Consider the following 17800-nt stretch of genomic DNA (forward strand, 5'->3'; position numbering starts at 1 on the left):
ACAACACTTAACCGGATTCAATTTACTTCAATTAATTTTTAATTATAAGTGCTCGTATATTTATTTATTTACATTTTATTGTAATATGCCAAAATACTTATTTTAAATTAAATGAAACATCATGTTTTTATTAGTCTTGTCAAAAGTCTACATTTACTAATTTGACGTTTTCATTTTCAGTGCTCGTAGTTGAACGAATCGGTATCTAAATATTATTAGTTAAACTTGATAAAGATTGAAATAATTTAGTGATAACTGAATAATAACTTTTCCTTGTAGCCAGACTTTTTAGTTAAAAAAAAAATAATGGAGAATTGTGACAGTTCTCCTGCCCCTAGCAAAGGTAAACATTATACTTCATATGTGATATAAAATTATTTTTTCATTAATAATAACGATTACTAATTTTGCAGTGTCCTACGACCCCGGATGGAATGATCCACCCAGTTTTGCATACAATGCACAAAATACAGCACCTAACAGACCTCGAAATATTCTAAACAAAAGGGTTGCTTTTCCATTATCAGGAAATGCCACGAATTCAATCCCACCACCATCCATAAACTTACCACCCATGCCGTCCTCATTGGAACTACAAACTCTTACCCAAAATATCGTACCAGAAACAAAATCTGATGAACATATTGAGTTGGATAGTGAAAGTACACTGAAAGAAGTCAAGGACATACTATTACAATTATTGGAATCAAGCAGTGAATTAGGACCTAAATCTGAAAGTATTAAAAAGAAAATTGCCACAATGGAAGATATGTGGCGGAATAATAAATTAACTAAATTAGTTCAGTTACGGATGAGAGACTTAGCTTATGGTTGGTTTTATTTTTAATTATGTAATGATTTGTCTCGCATTACAAAGAGAATATCAAGAATTTTTATCTTAAATTCTAGATATAAGAAACCTTATTTGTTTAAACACTTTATAATAATTGCAGCGCTTAGGGATGACACTCCTAAAAAAGCTGACGACATCCATAAAGCATTAATGGTGGACCATGTGAGTGCTGTTTGCGCTTGGATGCCGGGAGTCAAACAGCTTATCTACCATTGTATTGCTCGCTCTGAACTATTGGCTATTGATAAAGAATAAACATTTATGACAATCTGCTCTCGTAGACATACACAAGCAAGTACTGTTACTTATACTGTATTCATAAGTGTAATTTTTTTATTTTAATGAAATCAAACACGTCAATGCTCTGTTACATAGCAATATGTATATTAATATATCAAAATCTGTAACAAATTAATGTAAAAGATATTGAGATCGAACTTTCACGAGTTTCAATGAAAAAAAAAACTACATACATGTGAGACATCTGTTGCTGAAAAGTAACCGAAACATCGGGAGTATGTAGATTTTTTACAAAAATAAAGCACGCGTAGTATATCCGAAAAATATTAGTTTCATTTAAATATTAAAAAAAGATTTCTCATATAGAAACTTTAACAATTTTTTCTAATTTTTCGGTTTAATACTTATATAGTGCACTTAAAAGTGATGAATTGTCGTCACTGTTAAACAGCAAAGCATGATGGTCGTTAACAATACCTGAATTATTTCATGTTTTAGAAATCTATAGAATAAAAATACTTCCGGACATGTGAGTCGGTGATCCAAAGTTATATATAATATTCATGCTATCCCTGATTTTAATGTGTTACTATGTGTTGTATATACCCCGAGGCTATAAAAGCAATGATAGACACAGTACTGTTATTAAAATATGTATATTTATTAGGTGCCAGATTCATAATTTACAATATTCCGTTCAGAAATCGATACATAGTTTATAAATCCTATATTTGTGTGATAAATGTCTGTAAGTTTCATTATGATTGTGTGCGGTTTATATATTTTCAAAATTATTGCTAGTCATGACGGTGATTCCAAAACTATTTGTATGATAAAAGTGTGTTATTCTTCTGTGTATTTTTTTATAGTTATACAGATTTTTACGTATGTGATACTCAATGGATTTAAACATCGACATATGTACAGGACACGATGTACAGTAAATATATTAAATTGTAAATAAAAGAAATTAAACAATTATTATAGTTTCTTATTAAAATTTAAACTCTTACTGGCTAAAGTAAAGTTTTTTGCACTGAACTCTCAGAAATTGATCGGATCAATTTCAGTATTTTCATGAATTCATTGCGTCGGCTGGAGATTTGATGAGAGCTTTGCGCAATAAGCTCTGTAAGAGTAAGTCCTATATGCCGCGTTTGATTGGTTTCGGTGCCACCGTGACGCGCACAGGTCGGCATAGCTCCACTAGAGGTGCAGCTTCCCGGCTGCCTCCGTCCTCCACGGCCAGGCACACAGATATATCGACCCCGCACGGCTCCGTCCACACACCGTGAGATATCAACACCTTCGTCAGCAAACGGACGTTCTGGGTTCCATCGTCATCTGTGAACATTAATTACATGTAATCCCTGACTGTCTCCAGGCCCACAAACATAAATAGATTGAATGTGTCATGCAAAAGCTAAACGGGACGAAGAAACTAAACTTCTCAGCGTTCAAAGGATTCACCGTGCGGGTGCCGGGTCCATCGCGTTTCAGGGAGAGGAGCTTCAACAGTGCCTGGGACTTCCGACCCAGGTGTAGGTTTAAGGGGCCCCTAACTAACGCGCGTGAAACGCTCACCTCCACCGTCCAAGCTCCTCTCTATTTAACCAAATTTGAAAAGAGCCCTCTAGTGCTGTCTTTGACGTATGTTCCGAGGTCGAATTGACGTAAGTTCTGGACAGGCACGAGTCTTAGTAGTTGCAGGCAGAGACAAATTCATTTATACTCACTCGTATTGGTATGGTCCAGAGGTCGCAGGTGATCTCTGGGTGGTACAAGGGCGTGTACCCTCGTGTCAGGGTAAGCGACCTTGACCCTCAGCTGAGCGGGGTCGCTGACCCTCACCACCTCAGCCTCCAGCGCCACACCGGTTATGAGGCCAGCACAGAAACGCAACACTGTGTCGTTGTCCGTAGCCGGTTCTATAATGCTCGCTGAGCACATACGGATCTATGACAAATAACATTGTGTATAATATACATTATATGTAAGTATGTGTTTCATAGTTAAATCAATCGCTATATAATGGCAAAATTCTTTTGACTTTTTTTTACGTAACACACCTTGAGGTTAGGTTTAGGTATTATTGGTAGGGGTGCGGACAGGAGCAGCGGCTGCAGCGCTCGAGCCAGCGACGCCGGTTTGTGTTCGCTCGCCGACAGCTGCTGAAAGACCGCTATCGTGAACGGATCGGGTTCCACACCTGTATCAGCATAAAACTGCTTTATTTATGATATAGGTGTAAGGCGGCCCACACATCTACAGTAAATTTGCACAATATTTTTATTGTGCAATAATATTGATCACCCTGTTTGAATCCAAACGTTCAATAATTTTTAGTAATAAGATTGACAAACCATTCCCGTGACTGAACCGATCACAGCCGCTCGGAACAGCGGACTGGGAAAATATTGCGCAATAAAATTTAAGCTCGCTCAAACTTCTGTTCAATCATTGCGCATTTTTTCAAAATTCTCCCTACGCGCTAATGATATTGTAGAATCAACCAGATTTTGCTATATTATTGTAGATGAGGCCCGCCTTAGAAACTATACGAGTCCTTTATAAATGAAACTAATATTTTTCGGATAAACTACGCGTGATTTATTTTTGTAAAAAACTACATACACATGAGACATCTCGTCTGCTTGTGGTCACGGTTGCTGAAAAGTAACTGAAACGTTGGGAGTATGTAGATTTTTTACAAAAATAAATCACACGTAGTTTATCCGAAAAATATTAGTTTCATTTAAATGAATAAAACTCTCGAAAATCTTAGATTTCATTAAACGAGTCCCTTTTGAACTGTAATATTTTCACTAATGTTATAAATAGGACATTTTTGCATGTGTGTTGCTCTTACGTGAAATATGCTGAACCGATTTTGTTGAAACCTTCCAATAATGTAGTGCAGATCTCAGAATAACGTACGTACATACTTTAATTCATCCCTTAAATGACATGTTGTTCTGTTTGTGCGACGTATGACGTCACAAGTTCAGTTAACATCCAAGATATATATTGTATGTTAAATATACGTTTATTTCTCTGAACTCAATAAGAAGACATATGAAGACATAAAAATTATAAACAAAGGTAAAAACGACTAAAAAAACATCCAGTCTATTCAATGAGAACTCTTCAATTCGCAATATCGAGTTGAGTGTAGAATTCAAATATTCTATATTAAATTTAAAAAAAACATCTCACCAGCGGATGCCAACAACCTGTCCAGCACTTCAGCGTGATGTGTCAGCGCTGCCAGAGAGGACAGGGCGGCCGCTTGTCCGGGCCCCCCTCCCCCTCCCGCAGCGGCCGCTCCCCCCACCGGCACCGCTCCCCCTCCTCCCCCCTCCACCGCTGCCGTGAGCCTCGCCGCGCATACGCGCAACGCCAGCTGATACACGCAAGCCGTCTCCTGTTCGGTCACCCCGCTAAACTGGTGCTGGAGTCTGGAGACACGAATCTATTTTTAATAATTCTTATTATACGATACAATTTTCGCATATTAACCGGAATAAGAGGTTTGGAACCTGCGGACCTAATGAATTGTATACACATCTTCTGTCGTAAGTCTAGCTTTGGTTAGGTCCACATATCTACGGCTGTGACGTCATCGGTAGGTCCATATAAGTGTCACCTGAGGCAATCCGTGGTGAGATGCTGCAGCGCGTGCTGCGGCGGGCCGGAGGGCGCGGTCAGGGCCTCGTTCAACGACACCACTCCGCGGACGAACAGGGACGTGAAATTCGCAGCACCAGCCACCAGCGGCTCCATCTCCGACAGTCTGGTAGAATAAAACGTGTCGCATGAAACCATACATATGAGAATTATAGCGACCAAGCGCATTCACAAAATATCAGATAAGATTTATAATATGAGTAACGCTGGTTCGCTCATCCCTACACCCGCGTGTGGAGGCTGTACATCACTTGAGACGCTCCTATTTTATCACAAAATACTCACATTGGCTTGAGTTACAGAAACTGTCGCGTAACAACACACCAAAACAGCGCATGTACGCGGCGGTGTTACAGCGATAGGTAAATAAATAATAAGACAGTCACGGTGTGATCGATCGCTCTATAGCTTCTAAGTAAGACTGTTCATTCCTCACGGCTCTGACTCAGCAGTCAGCAGCTTCAGTTTCATATTCCTTTGAGAGCACTGTCACTATGTGTTCACCCTTTACAACACAGTCGGACCGATTAATCCTAATTTGGCTTTAAATTTGAATCATTTAAATCTTTGCTTCTTCGCATCCACCACAAAACAACACTCCTGGCCCCGGGACTGGGTTCATACTTATTGAGCTGCTCCTCCACCGCCTGCATCATCTTGAGGCGCACGTTGGCGGACAGCGTCACGTTGTCGATGTGCTGCAGCACACTGTCCATGAAGCGTCGCACGGCGCTGTCGTCCACCTCCAGCTCGCTCAGCTCACTCCTCGACTGTTGGTTGTCCCCTGGGAATATTCATTAAATAGCCGATTATTAAAAAAATGCTTCTGTGTGCATGTCTGCTATATCTCAAAAACTACAGACAATGCATACAAACGAACGTTAATGCTCTTAACGTATACAGTTAAAGCTCCCGATTCGAACCCGATTTTTACTATCCGCGGACCAAAAAGTTCCTCGCACGCAGATCTAACATGCACTTACACGATAATACAAGGATTCCTGTAACTACCCAACCTAACACCCTGTCTAGATGCCGCCAAATAGACTAATAAAAAAAGTGAAATAGATCTTATTACAACTGTCTAAAATATGTTATTGAATGACACCGCGGGGGACTTTCACGTGTAACGCATTTGGAGATTCTGTCCTCGAGTTTTAATAAGTCAAATAGGGACAAGCCGCCAGTGTTTTGGCGTGCCAATAAGAGAAGTCGGGTAAGCCTTTAGATAATTTTACAAATGTCCAAAAACTTCAATTAAATAGTTTTTTATACATCCATTTTTATTTTGTCACCCAGTAAAGTGTCCCCTATGTTACCATATAAATTATTACCAGTCCATATTCAATTTCTGTATGCGCTGCATATGTATGGAACATATAGTCATATGTACATATATATAAGGTATAAAGAGCTTTTGCCGTATAAATTTATCACAGTATTTTTGTAATACCAGGGAATTCTATTAAATTTGATAGAAATCTAACAGATAATTTGTTTTAAATTAACATGTGTTTCAGCTAAAAGATAGATAATTAATATTCACCGATAGGCAAATGCGGCACCAGATGAGGCATGGTATCCCTCAAGTATGTGTAATGTTTGACGGTGTAGTCCTCCAAGAGTGGCAGCATTGTGATGCAGTGTTGGGCAGCGTTCAGGACCAGGATCAGGACACACATGTCTGGATCGATTTGAGGATATTTAGTTCAAAGGAACGTTATCACCAGCTCGCATCTACAAACTAACAGTTTCCTAGTATTCATGTGTGTGTGTGACTACTAAGGAAACTCTCTGTTTTTAGTTTGTCCATACCCGGAGTTTAACTTGTACTAATTGAAGTATATTAGTTAAGATATAAATTAAAAAATTTGGAGAACTCAACTATTTTTGCACATTATAGAACAAACCATTTGTTACCAATATTTCGAGCAAAAAATAACATCACTCATGTGTTGATAAACAATTTTAAAAGGACGTATACGTTAAAAAATTAAATTTAGTAAATCATACAAGCGGGATCATCGACATCCGGTTCCGGCATGTCGAAGAACGGATGAACGGCCAGCAGTCGCGGCACCAGCGGCAGCACCAGAGACGCGTGCTTGATGCCCATTTGTTGCACGCAACGGAAGGTCGACCGCTTGTCCTGAAACATGTTGTGAAGATATATTAGTTTAAAATAATTATTAACAGCGCCATCTATCGCATCGCGTCCCTCACTAACACGCACACACATGCATTCCTTTACAAACACAGGTACATCACACGTACATCGAGATTCAGGTTTGACAATTATTATTTAAAATGCATAAATTGTGGGACCATATAAAAATTATATAAATGGTGAAATGATAAAAAAACTTTAACTATGTTAATGAAAAATAAATTATGAATAATGATAATATACCTGAGGATAACGTTTGAGATTCTCCAATATTTTGTCTATACACATCTCGAGGCAGGTCTTGGAAGCTACGGTACACGACCCCAGCATCCTGTGTAGACCTTCCCTGACGTCCATAGAGTAATCCTGTAATAAAATATATAACAATTTAAATTATTTTTGGATCAATAATTTAAAACTTTTTATTGAACAATGTATGTAATCTGTTAAGGTTAGTATTTATACATTTGTGTACTTTTCTAGTTGTTAGTAAAAATATAAGTGGACTCTTTAAAAGAGGCAATCTCCTTCAAGTATTCTTCACGCAGCATATTTAAAATTATATTTTATTACAATAAAACATATATTGACATTGGCATAAAATTATTAACTTCAGTCCTAATGAAGCGATAGATTAAATAAATAAAAATAAAGTGAGTGTCAAACCTCCAGAGCTCCCAGAATTATCTCCAACTGGTCCTCTCTGAGTATGATGTGGTGTGAGATGCGTGTTAGACTGTCTATGGCCCGCAGACGGACGTCCTCTATCTCATCATTGAACATATCGACCAAAAAGTCCAGGGAAGTCGTCGCGAACACCGGATTCACCAGCGACAACTGACAAACAGCATCTACAGCAGCAGTGCGCACCTCTGAAATATATTCATATAGCATTACATACATACACACATAATAAAAACTATTATATAGTATTCGGTAGTCACCCATGAGCTCGTCCTCTAAACCATGGACAAAGGCCCCCGCTGCACCACCCGGCAGCAGCTGCACAGCGCTTTGCTCGAGCAGCTGACCGGGAGCGTCATCCGCCCAGCGACGACCGCTCGCCCAGGCACCGGAACGAACCAGCTCGGAACTACGCTCGTGGAGGGTGCGCTTTTTCTGCAGAACAAATATCCTTATACTATGTGTTAAAGCATTTTATGGAAGACTTAGATGCAATTACACAGCATGAATTAAGAAATACAGACGATGAGGCCCTTATTATTATGAGCTGTGACCGAAAGCAACTCTGCATACATTTTGGAAACGGCGAAGTTAAGTTAGAAATCTAATTAAGGCATGTACTTAACAGAACAGTGTACCAACCTTCATGTTACTCATGAGTTGTTTATCCAACGTTTGCAAGAGGAAGCGATCAGAGACAGCTCTTGTTGTGCCCAGCAGAGAACAGGACAGAGCTCGTACTTGCATACACAGATCATTTACAGCTGAGCAAATACGAATAAACGCATCATCTACGAGACGAATTGTTGTCTCTCCGTCTTGTAATGTTACTGAACTGAAATTATGAATCACAGTGATTTTATAATTTAGTATGTAAATATAATTTCCCCAAAAACTATAATAGAATTTAAAAAAAATATATTATTTTCAATACTGAAGTTATTTAAGTACATATATATGAGGATATATGCTTACTTTTCTGGGTACTTGTTTCCTAGTAGCCACACCAGTTTGAGTGCTACTTCCCTTACTATCTCATAGTCGTCTGAGAGTGCAGCACACACTGGCTCATATAGACTAGCGCTTAATGTTTGACCTCTCTCATGCAACGTCAAGAGTGACTGAAATGCCTCACATCTCACTCTCGCATCCTAAAATATTTATAAATATTAAAAACAATTATTTACCTAAGAATATATTGATTTAAGTTTCCATATAAATAGGTGAGTTCCTAAAAGGCAGTAAAACACACCTTAAATTATTGAAAATTGAATGACTTAAATATAAATACTTAATAAATGTATTGCTTAAGTGATATCTTATATAAAAAGTATAAATTTCATGAACCTCGGCATTACTGTAGTCCCCGAGCAACTTGACAATAGTATCAGCCTCTGCCGTCATTTCTACTGTTCTATCAGACTCCGGATATATCGGGTAGAGTTCACTTATCAACTGCAGACATTTACATTTCACTTGGTGGCTGGTATCCTTGAGATTGTCTCTGGCTACACTGACAAGCCTCATCATGAGAATCTTATCGTCACTAAGCTTGGTACCAAGTTTAAGTAATGTCGCTATACCTTGTGCTATCACCTGGATAAATGTAAATAAATAGGATATCTTTAATATAACCTTGGCGCATTCAACATACACGGTACAATGAGATTAATAATATTAATTAAAAATTGACAAGATTATGTGTTAGATTTAGAATACAAAAAGTACATCCACTAATTAGAACTCTGGTCAAACCTAATATTGTGGTTTTCAGTTTATTTATCTAAATAAATTGAAAAAAAATGAAGCAAAACATACCAGAATAAAAAAAAAAGACATTACCTTATGTGATGTTTCATTTTTAATTAAATGTATGGTCTCATCAATCAAGTTATTCAAATTAGCTCCGGGGCATTCTAGACCTATATCACAGAAGAGCCAGAGTATTTTAACCCTGACCACTGACTCCTCTTCAGATTGAAAATGTTCTGATAGCTTCTTGATGGCTTCCTCGACATCTGATTCTTGGAACTGTAGGCAATCTGAGATGCGTAATAGTAACTGTAATGCCTCATCACTAGATTTACATTTCTCTAGCAGTCCCACGAAAGCTGCAGCTGAACTACCTATAAGCGGTTTTTTGGCTAGATGTAACTTTTTGGACGAAGGACCATCCTGCTAAAAAAATAATTAAAGTATTATTAAAAAGTAAATAAATTTACACAGTCGAAGTTGTTATAGTACGATACCTGGAATGATTTATTGTATTCCGCTAAGGCTCTCTTTTTGAGAACTGCAGCCATTTAAATTCAAAAATTAAGAAAAAAGCCTTTAATAACGCTAGCTGTTATTTGAAAACAGCAAACAGTAATGTTTACAATCTTAATTTAAGCTTGACGTAGGATAAATGCACATCTTTATAATGTGTCAAATTCTTCGATTTTGACTGGTTAAGCCATTCTGACTGTTAAAAGGTGAGATGCCCACACTACATTATGTCAATTGATGTAAAATAAATATACATCAATTGATGTTTGACTGTTTAGATTTAAAAATTATGAATATAAAATATCATATTATCATAATTTAAAATATCATATATTTATCTTAGAAATGTAAAAATCTTAAATTATCATTAATCAGAAAATCAAATATTATTTACAACTTCAAAATAACTGCGTGAATGAGAATTGCAAAATTATTTTGGATGTCAGACGTCACTCAACTTATGACGTTTGTTAATTCTAATGTCCAATTTTAATTTTTTGAACCTTGAGGGACTACTTTCCGCAATATTTTGTACAAAATTAAGCTAACAAATTTCGTTAAATATTACAATTTATGAGTTACACTTACATAACCATCGACTTTTAGTCTAAAAACTAAAAAATAAAGTGTTACGAGCTCTATGGCTGATTATAGAATATGTGAATAGCTTAAAACACTGATAATAATTTAAGGTAAGAAATATAATACGCCGCTTAAAAAAAGCACATATTATTTGTGTTGTTTCTATACCTGTTTCTTAAATATGCTTTCAGTATTTTTGAATATTAAAACGGTAATGGATGACGACTTAGATCTTGTATTTTTATAATATACATGGAATTTATGACTTAAAAATATGTCATTCAATCAATTTTTTTTAATAATTTGTACACTTATAGTATTATACATACACCTCATTAAATATTTTATAATATATGCATCCGCTATGTCTGTCATAAACAATTAGGGACCCACCCTGAATTAAATATTAACAAATTCAGCAATAAGTTATTTACATAATTATATCTCACTATCTTAATATTTACTTTCCAGATATGGCTGTAAGCAAATAGTATGAATGAATTAAAAATGTCAGATTTTAAAGGCAGCAATGAGAGTAAGGCAGCCCTTAAGGGATCAAACAACCTCCAACACCAACATTGGAAAGAGTTTGTTTGTGGTGGAGGTTCTGCCTTCTGCAACATTCTCATTAGCTATCCCTTAAATAAAGTCATATTTAGACAGGTGAGGATATTTTTCAATGCCGTAGACAAAATTAATACACTTGAATTTTAAGAAGAAATTGTCCCTGGCTTTTGTTTACAATTTATACAAAGAAAGATACACAGTATGTGCATGATTGGAAAATATAAATCTTCATGAGCTAAAAAAGTGGAAAAATGTCAAATGTGAGATGTAAAAAAAAATATTTAGTCAAATAATTACAATAATTCGTACATTCTTGATCTTGGGGCAGGTAATTAAAAAGTCTGACACATAATATGAATTTCTTAAATAAAAAAAATTCTTGCAGCTTTAAACCTACTTAAGTATATATGTTCATGCTAAAATTTTAAATGAATGTAAATGACATAATCAATCTATGAAATTAATGAATTTTTGAGGCATTAAATATGTTTATCAATCAAAATAAAATATTAAAAAAATATATAACACTGAACTTAAAAAAAAATAGGAAGTGAAAATTAGCACTGGTGTTATGTTGAGTAGAGAAGTAAATTTAAATTTTTACCTCAATTCAAGGTATGAGGCTTAAGTTTTATTTACTTACTGCTTCTTATGACACCCATTTAATGATTATTTTCTGAATTATATAGATTATATAGAATTCACTTATGAAATTAGGTGTGAGCTGTATACTTCATACTACTTATTTATTTTATACTTTATCATCTAAGATAAGAATGAGCTTGAGATTGGTTAATTTGTTTCAGATGATGCATGGAGTCGAAGCTACATTTGCTCTCAACCAACTCCAAAAGGAAGGCTTGGGTTATTTATACCGTGGGATGTTGCCGCCTCTGTTACAAAGATCTATGTCAATGTCTCTCATGTTTGGTATATATGATGAGTGTCTCCAGCCTCTGTTACATTATAACGTGAACCCTCATCTCTCTAAGATGATAGCGGGAGTGGTCGCTGGTTGTTTTGAAGCCACCCTCATGCCGTTTGAACGTCTCCAAACATTACTGATCCATCCAAAGTACCATCAAAAGTTCAAGAATACTGCGGACGCAGCCAGTAATATATATAAGCACTATGGAATCAAAGAGTTTTATAGAGGGCTCGTTCCAATTTTACTCAGGAACGGTCCATCGAATGCTCTGTTTTTTGTCATTAGAGATGAGGTGCGTTTGAGATTGCCTAGTCAGGAGAAATTAGTCTATGATAGCTTGCAGAATTTTCTAGCTGGTGCTTCAATCGGTGCTTTCCTAAGTACGCTCTTTTATCCATTGAATGTTATAAAAATTGGCATGCAATGCGAGCTGGGCGGCCCTCACAGGAAGCTGTTGTATGAGTTCAACTATATTCTGCGCAAGCGAGGTTCAAGGTTCGGTAATTTCTATCACGGCGCACTACTAAATATATCCCGGGCGTTTTTGAGCTGGGGTATTATTAACGCTTCGTATGAAGTTTTTAGAAAAATTTTATATCCCTAGTCATATTGTTTGTTTGTTTTTTTTTTTTTTTTATTATTTTATCATGATGTATATCTCGTTGGACGTGTATATGGGGTTTATTGTAAATGTTTATACTAAAATTTAAGTTCAACTTTGTTACAGCGTTTTTAATGGGGTGTGCCTATATTAAATTATATATAAAAATTAATTTATGAAAATATATTACAGAATAATGGAATACATTTTGTCTTTGCAATATGTATAATTAATGTATAATTATACAGCTTGGAATTAGCTTAATTATAGTTTTTCTCGATGTCAGCACTTATGTATATATATACACTCACATAAAATATATGGCATGGCGACAAATCAAAGTCGTGCAATGAACTGTTTAGTTATTTATTCTGTAGGATATAAAAAGAAATAAAATTTCTTAAAATTAAAACGACTTTTGCTTTTCATGTTATAAAAATGATTTTCCGCTTGTTGAATTCACAGAAATTTATAATCTGTGCGATAAAAGTCAAAACATGTGATTGTGTTACAATGATAAGTAATTTTTTTACGAAACGTGTTTTCGTTTTTTTCTTAGTGTTTATAACAATTGGTATGATTGTTTAATTTGATTTGTACTTTTTCTTTCTCTTTTATAAAATTATTATCACGTATAACACGACTAATTAGCGTTGTACACGCTAATACGTAATAACCCATTAGTATCTTTGTGTTATCACATGTAGTTACAATAGCATTTGTTTCATTTAATTAAAAAGATGTTATTTTTTTTTCATTTGATTTTAAATAATTGACGTGATAGAGCAGCTCAGTGAACTTATCACAGACTGTGAGCGGCCTAAGTTCCGGGTGGACTACAGATACGAGAAGGCTTTCAACACGTTTTATAAGTTGCACCCCGAAGGCGTCAGTTGGCATCATTCGCGTATACGTTGCGAGGCTGAGGGAACGGAATTGATGGTTCCCGATAATCTGGACGAAGCTGACAGCATACCACTTCTAGTTGCTCCAATTCATAACAAATATCAAGGGGTCTACGTCGGTATACACGATTTGTATTCAGAAAGAACGTTCGTCACAATTAAAGGCGAGTCTTGGTTTTACTCCTTTCATAGGAAATTTGTATGACTGGACCATTTATATATAATGAGACTGTACTTTAGATAATGATTTATTATTTGACTACAACCCGCCCCGGGTTCGCACGGCTGCAATGCTGATCCTAAATATACTACAGAAAAACTGTGAACGTTGTATATAAAAATAAAGCGGCCCGCTCCGTATTCGCACGAACATAAAATTTAAATCATATTTCCTTTCTTAAGTCTCAAACTATCTCCTTACCAAATTTCATTTAAATCTGTTCAGTAGTTTAGGCGTAAAAGCGATCGGCCCTTCCGAATTTTCCTATGGGAATGCGTCATTACGCCGGGGTAAAAAGTAGCCTATGTCCTTTCTCGGGTATCAAAATATCTCGGTTCAGTAGTTTAGGCGTGATTGAGTAACAGACAGACAGACAGAGTTACTTTCGCATTTATAATATTAGTATGGATTATTATATTGTAATAGAAAAATATCAAAATCGTTCCTGCGTGATTTAAAGCAACAAAAAAGACCCAGGGCAATTTGTTGTCAAGAACCTCATCGATTTCACACTTTTGCTACTTTTGAATATAAGTTGAATGATATTTTCTTTTTGTAGGATATGAATTACAAAATACTATTCTGGATTTACTGTGGGAATTGAGACAGCCGCAGCACAACGGAGGCCGGTGTGTCGCGGCTCGTCGCAACGGTCGTTTGTTTGTCCATCCCTGTTCAGAACCGATGCCATTCGTTTGTAAAATCAAAGCCTACAATATAACATACTATCCTGAATGTGACACTTTTGATTCTAGTGAGAATTATATTACAATTAGTTATATAATTCATGTAATTGTGCGCGTATTGAAATGAGTTGATTATAAAACTTTCGCATAGGCTGGAAGTTAGGACCGAATGGGACATGTTACTTAACACACACAGAGCCTCAAACGTGGTACGAGGCGTATTCGACCTGTTACGCTGCGGGCGGCCATCTTGCCATCATCGATTCCAAAGAAGAAGGTGAATACATCCGCGACGTGTTCAAACAAGCCGAACAATCCATAGCTCCCAGCGAATTCGCATTCATTGGCTTTAGCGACTTGTTTCAGAGATACCATTATCGAACTGTTCTAGGTAGGATTTTAATTTAACGTACACGTTATATCTTGTTTTGATTTTATTTTTTGTGTTGCTAGTATTAAATAAACAACTAAAAAAAAAGGTCTAAAGAACTCGACCAATCATATACCTCAGGGTAATCATACTTTGTAATTTTTACAACAGGAAATCCATTAAGTAAGGATCAGATAGACTGGGACTTCAAATGTCCCGGAAATAATTCAAAAGACGATGAACGTTGCGGAAGTTTGCGACGAAGCGGTCTTATAGCAACAAGCCGTTGTAATGTACCAGCCATGTTCTTTTGTGAGAAGCCAGCGGTTGGATCGTTTAGTATAAGAACTGGCCTCCACTCTGAAATGGAAAAGGAACTGACGCGTAGAAATCAATTTGACATTTATGACGTTTAATATATGACAGCTCCCTTTAGTTTATTAAACGCTTAGTGATAGAGCAAGATTCCAGGTCAGCAGACCTTACTTAGTTTCTGATGGAAAAAACACATATAATAGGTCAGTATAAGTGTATACAGTACATACATACCTGCTAGCTTATACCGACGTCAAATTCTCAGGTACCAGGTGCTACAGGTAAGTAAAAAGGTAAAAAAAAAATGCTACAGGTAAGTAAAAGTTTTTGGCCTTTGCAATGATCGTCCGCCGCCAGGTTTGCTTGGAGCGGCCACGTTTTCGCTCTCCTTCGGTAGTCCAGTCTATGGCTTGCTTCGGTATGTGTTCCGGATCCCTTCGGAGCGTGTGGCCGATCCACTTCCACTTGCGACGTCTGATTTTCAGGTCAATCGGTATCTCACCGCAGCGTTCCCACAGGTTAGCCTTGGAAATTTTTAGGTCCTGGTAATACCGAGACTACGGCGAAGACACCGATTGACGAAAACCTGAAGCCGAATCGAGATGTCCTCAGTAACCTTCCACGTTTCGCATCCATATAACAGCACGGTTTTGACTTTGGACCGGAATATAATATCATACACTAACACTAACCTTCAATATACTCGTGTTTTGTCATCAGAAAATAATTAAGGTCTGGGGACCCTGGGATATTGGACTACGATGGTCTTCGCTAAACGCTCACTGAGGCTATTTTTTTTTTTTGATAATATAATAAATATTTTACAGTAACTTGTCAATCAATGAAAATGTACAGAACCCGATACTAAAAACACCATACATAATAATTTCCTATTACGCAGGGAAAATCTTCACAAACAAACTCGATGTATTTAAATTCTATAGTTACAAGAAACCTTAGTCATATCTATTAAAAAATATTAAAAGTTTATTATAAATATACTGATTTTTTTTACGTTATAATGTCTTTTTTTTTTGTTTTCATTTATAATAGTAATAATTTAAATATAAAACACACGGAAATGTATGGATCAAGTCATTTGAGAGATGGTCGTTATGAATCCATTTTAATTTTTTGATTTATATAACATGGTGAGATACTTCTTTTTGTGTTGGTTTGCTACTTACTGCAGGGAGGTGTAAATGGATTGAATTCCTATGTGATACCCTACAACAAGATTGTTAGATACATATATTTTACTACACACATTTTTTAACTATAAAACTTTAAAGCAATACTTTTTCGTCTTCAATAAACTCATCCTAACAACCTCCTGTGAACGCCCCCTTTATGAAATGAACTACGACATGAGATTTTCCCGAGGGACTAAAGAGTTGGTCACCAAAAGTGAAATGAGCCCTTATTAAAAATATCAGCAATGAGCATACAAATTACTTGTACCTTTACTAAAACATTAACAAAATGAAGACGGGGAGTGCGAGGTTTTTAGACCTACGTAAATACTGTAAGCTGGGAAGATTTATGGGTGGAAAACCGGGAAGTATCCGTATATACTTTGACAACGTCGATTTAGGGAAAGGTTCGTGTATTGAAGTATTATGGCGCTCATAGCCTAAGCCCCAAGGTGACCGTAATGTGCATATGTCTTAGCATTAATCACATCATTCCAAACTCGTTCTACACATTTGAAGCTGACGTTACCGCTGCCTGCTTCTGTTGCATTGCATTGTTTAGAAGGACTTTTTTTATACTAAAAATTAATAATTACGCAAAAACGTCTAATATATAATTTTTGACTTAATTATTTTTTTATAACTTGTTATTTTTAGACTTAGTCGGGTAAATTCGTTATTACTTTATTATTAATGAATTTTTAACCTGGATAACGACTAAAGTTATAAAGAATTTAAAAAAAATGTTATAAAAGTTTTAAACATAAAGAGAATATGTAAAATATATTACGAATTTCTAAAATGACCAAAACTTTGTCTTGAAAGACACGACACTATGCCGTCATCACAATCGTCAAGAACAACTATATATTAGGAATCTTATCGTCAGTTACAATTCCCGGTGACGCTGCCAAAGCAAGTAGGGCTAACAGCTACAGTCGAGTCGAAGATAATCAATTTTAATATGATTGTTTTACAACAGAAATGACCATAGATATAGTAGACATAGTCTTTAATAAATCCTTTTCTATACTCATACTCAAAATTCCCTCTTAAAATAATAAATATTGTTCATAGCGTGTCTAGTAACATTAACTTGAGTTGTGTTGTCGACTTGTTTAAGGGTTTAAGAAAAAACAACAAGGAAGTACATAGGTACTCGGATAGCCGAGTAATATTCGGATTTTAAGTTGAATTAAAAGCGGTTTTGCAAGGTTTTGTCACATTCGCAACCCGAATATAAAAGTCGAGTTAAAAATAAGAACTTTTTTCGAAATCACCTTCATAAAAACTGCAAGTGCGTGAATGTAACATTACCGGATTTAGAAGTAATGGGATGTCATCGACTGTTGACAGTAAATTTTTTTCGATACTAACGAGTTGCTAATCATACTAGATTTGAGTTGATTTGGGCAAATCGTGTCGCTTGGAAAGATTTATTACTGTGCCTACTATGTATAATGTATGTATTTAAATTAAAACGTGTACTCAAAAAAGTCTTATGTAGTATTTAAATATAAATAAAAAATAATTA

General features: G+C 36.0%; 4 protein-coding genes across 6 annotated transcripts; 3 read left to right on the forward strand and 1 right to left on the reverse strand.

Moving 5' to 3' along the window:
* Positions 1-126: 126 nt before the first annotated feature.
* Positions 127-2074, forward strand: LOC116770823 (steroid receptor RNA activator 1-like). Of its 2 annotated transcripts, XM_061526671.1 has the most exons (4): positions 127-201; positions 280-343; positions 414-830; positions 954-2074. In XM_061526671.1, exons 2-4 carry the CDS (start codon positions 307-309, stop codon positions 1106-1108), a joined length of 609 nt encoding a protein of 202 aa, XP_061382655.1. In that variant the 5' UTR covers positions 127-201; positions 280-306; the 3' UTR covers positions 1109-2074. The 2 variants fall into 2 exon arrangements, with proteins under 2 accessions (XP_061382655.1, XP_032518380.2); XM_032662489.2 differs by having other exon boundaries at positions 158-343.
* LOC116770141 (integrator complex subunit 4) lies at positions 1734-10114 on the reverse strand. 2 transcript variants are annotated; one of them, XM_061526668.1, is made up of 16 exons: positions 9881-10114; positions 9474-9806; positions 8979-9227; positions 8607-8782; positions 8274-8466; positions 7892-8066; positions 7614-7819; positions 7191-7313; positions 6794-6929; positions 6327-6464; positions 5405-5564; positions 4740-4886; positions 4310-4551; positions 3163-3302; positions 2830-3049; positions 1734-2437 (listed from the first exon to the last, which is right to left on the reverse strand). In XM_061526668.1, exons 1-16 carry the CDS (start codon positions 9932-9934, stop codon positions 2238-2240), a joined length of 2892 nt encoding a protein of 963 aa, XP_061382652.1. In that variant the 5' UTR covers positions 9935-10114; the 3' UTR covers positions 1734-2237. The 2 variants fall into 2 exon arrangements, with proteins under 2 accessions (XP_061382652.1, XP_061382651.1); XM_061526667.1 differs by having other exon boundaries at positions 9474-9809.
* A 249-nt stretch (positions 10115-10363) lies between these two features.
* On the forward strand, positions 10364-12992 carry LOC133320036 (mitochondrial nicotinamide adenine dinucleotide transporter SLC25A51). The gene is made up of 3 exons (XM_061526669.1): positions 10364-10591; positions 10953-11144; positions 11855-12992. Exons 2-3 carry the CDS (start codon positions 10974-10976, stop codon positions 12578-12580), a joined length of 897 nt encoding a protein of 298 aa, XP_061382653.1. The 5' UTR covers positions 10364-10591; positions 10953-10973; the 3' UTR covers positions 12581-12992.
* A 356-nt stretch (positions 12993-13348) lies between these two features.
* Positions 13349-16089, forward strand: LOC116768039 (macrophage mannose receptor 1; the record flags this gene model as incomplete). The annotated part of the gene is made up of 4 exons (XM_032658658.2): positions 13349-13646; positions 14262-14456; positions 14540-14779; positions 14930-16089. Coding segments are annotated over 4 exons (978 nt in total), but the record flags the coding sequence as incomplete, so codon positions are not given.
* Between the last annotated feature and the right edge of the window lie 1711 nt (positions 16090-17800).

The sequence above is a fragment of the Danaus plexippus genome, assembly GCF_018135715.1.
Source record: "Danaus plexippus chromosome 3 unlocalized genomic scaffold, MEX_DaPlex mxdp_25, whole genome shotgun sequence".
NCBI lineage: Eukaryota > Metazoa > Arthropoda > Insecta > Lepidoptera > Nymphalidae > Danaus > Danaus plexippus.

What these genes read in the sequence shown, in the direction of transcription:
- LOC116770823 (XM_061526671.1), top strand. Translation starts at nt 307, where the DNA reads ATGGAGAATTGTGACAGTTCTCCTGCCCCTAGCAAAG. An exon ending in TTCTCCTGCCCCTAGCAAAG is followed by an intron (nt 344 to 413) that starts GTAAACATTATA and finishes CTAATTTTGCAG; the next exon opens with TGTCCTACGACCCCGGATGG. An exon ending in GATGAGAGACTTAGCTTATG is followed by an intron (nt 831 to 953) that starts GTTGGTTTTATT and finishes TAATAATTGCAG; the next exon opens with CGCTTAGGGATGACACTCCT.
- LOC116770141 (XM_061526667.1), bottom strand. Translation starts at nt 9,934, where the DNA reads ATGGCTGCAGTTCTCAAAAAGAGAGCCTTAGCGGAATACAATAAATCA. An exon ending in AATACAATAAATCATTCCAG is followed by an intron (nt 9,810 to 9,880) that starts GTATCGTACTAT and finishes TTATTTTTTTAG; the next exon opens with CAGGATGGTCCTTCGTCCAA. An exon ending in ATCTCAAACGTTATCCTCAG is followed by an intron (nt 6,930 to 7,190) that starts GTATATTATCAT and finishes AACATGTTTCAG; the next exon opens with GACAAGCGGTCGACCTTCCG.
- LOC133320036 (XM_061526669.1), top strand. Translation starts at nt 10,974, where the DNA reads ATGAATGAATTAAAAATGTCAGATTTTAAAGGCAGCAATGAGAGTAAG. An exon ending in ATAAAGTCATATTTAGACAG is followed by an intron (nt 11,145 to 11,854) that starts GTGAGGATATTT and finishes AATTTGTTTCAG; the next exon opens with ATGATGCATGGAGTCGAAGC.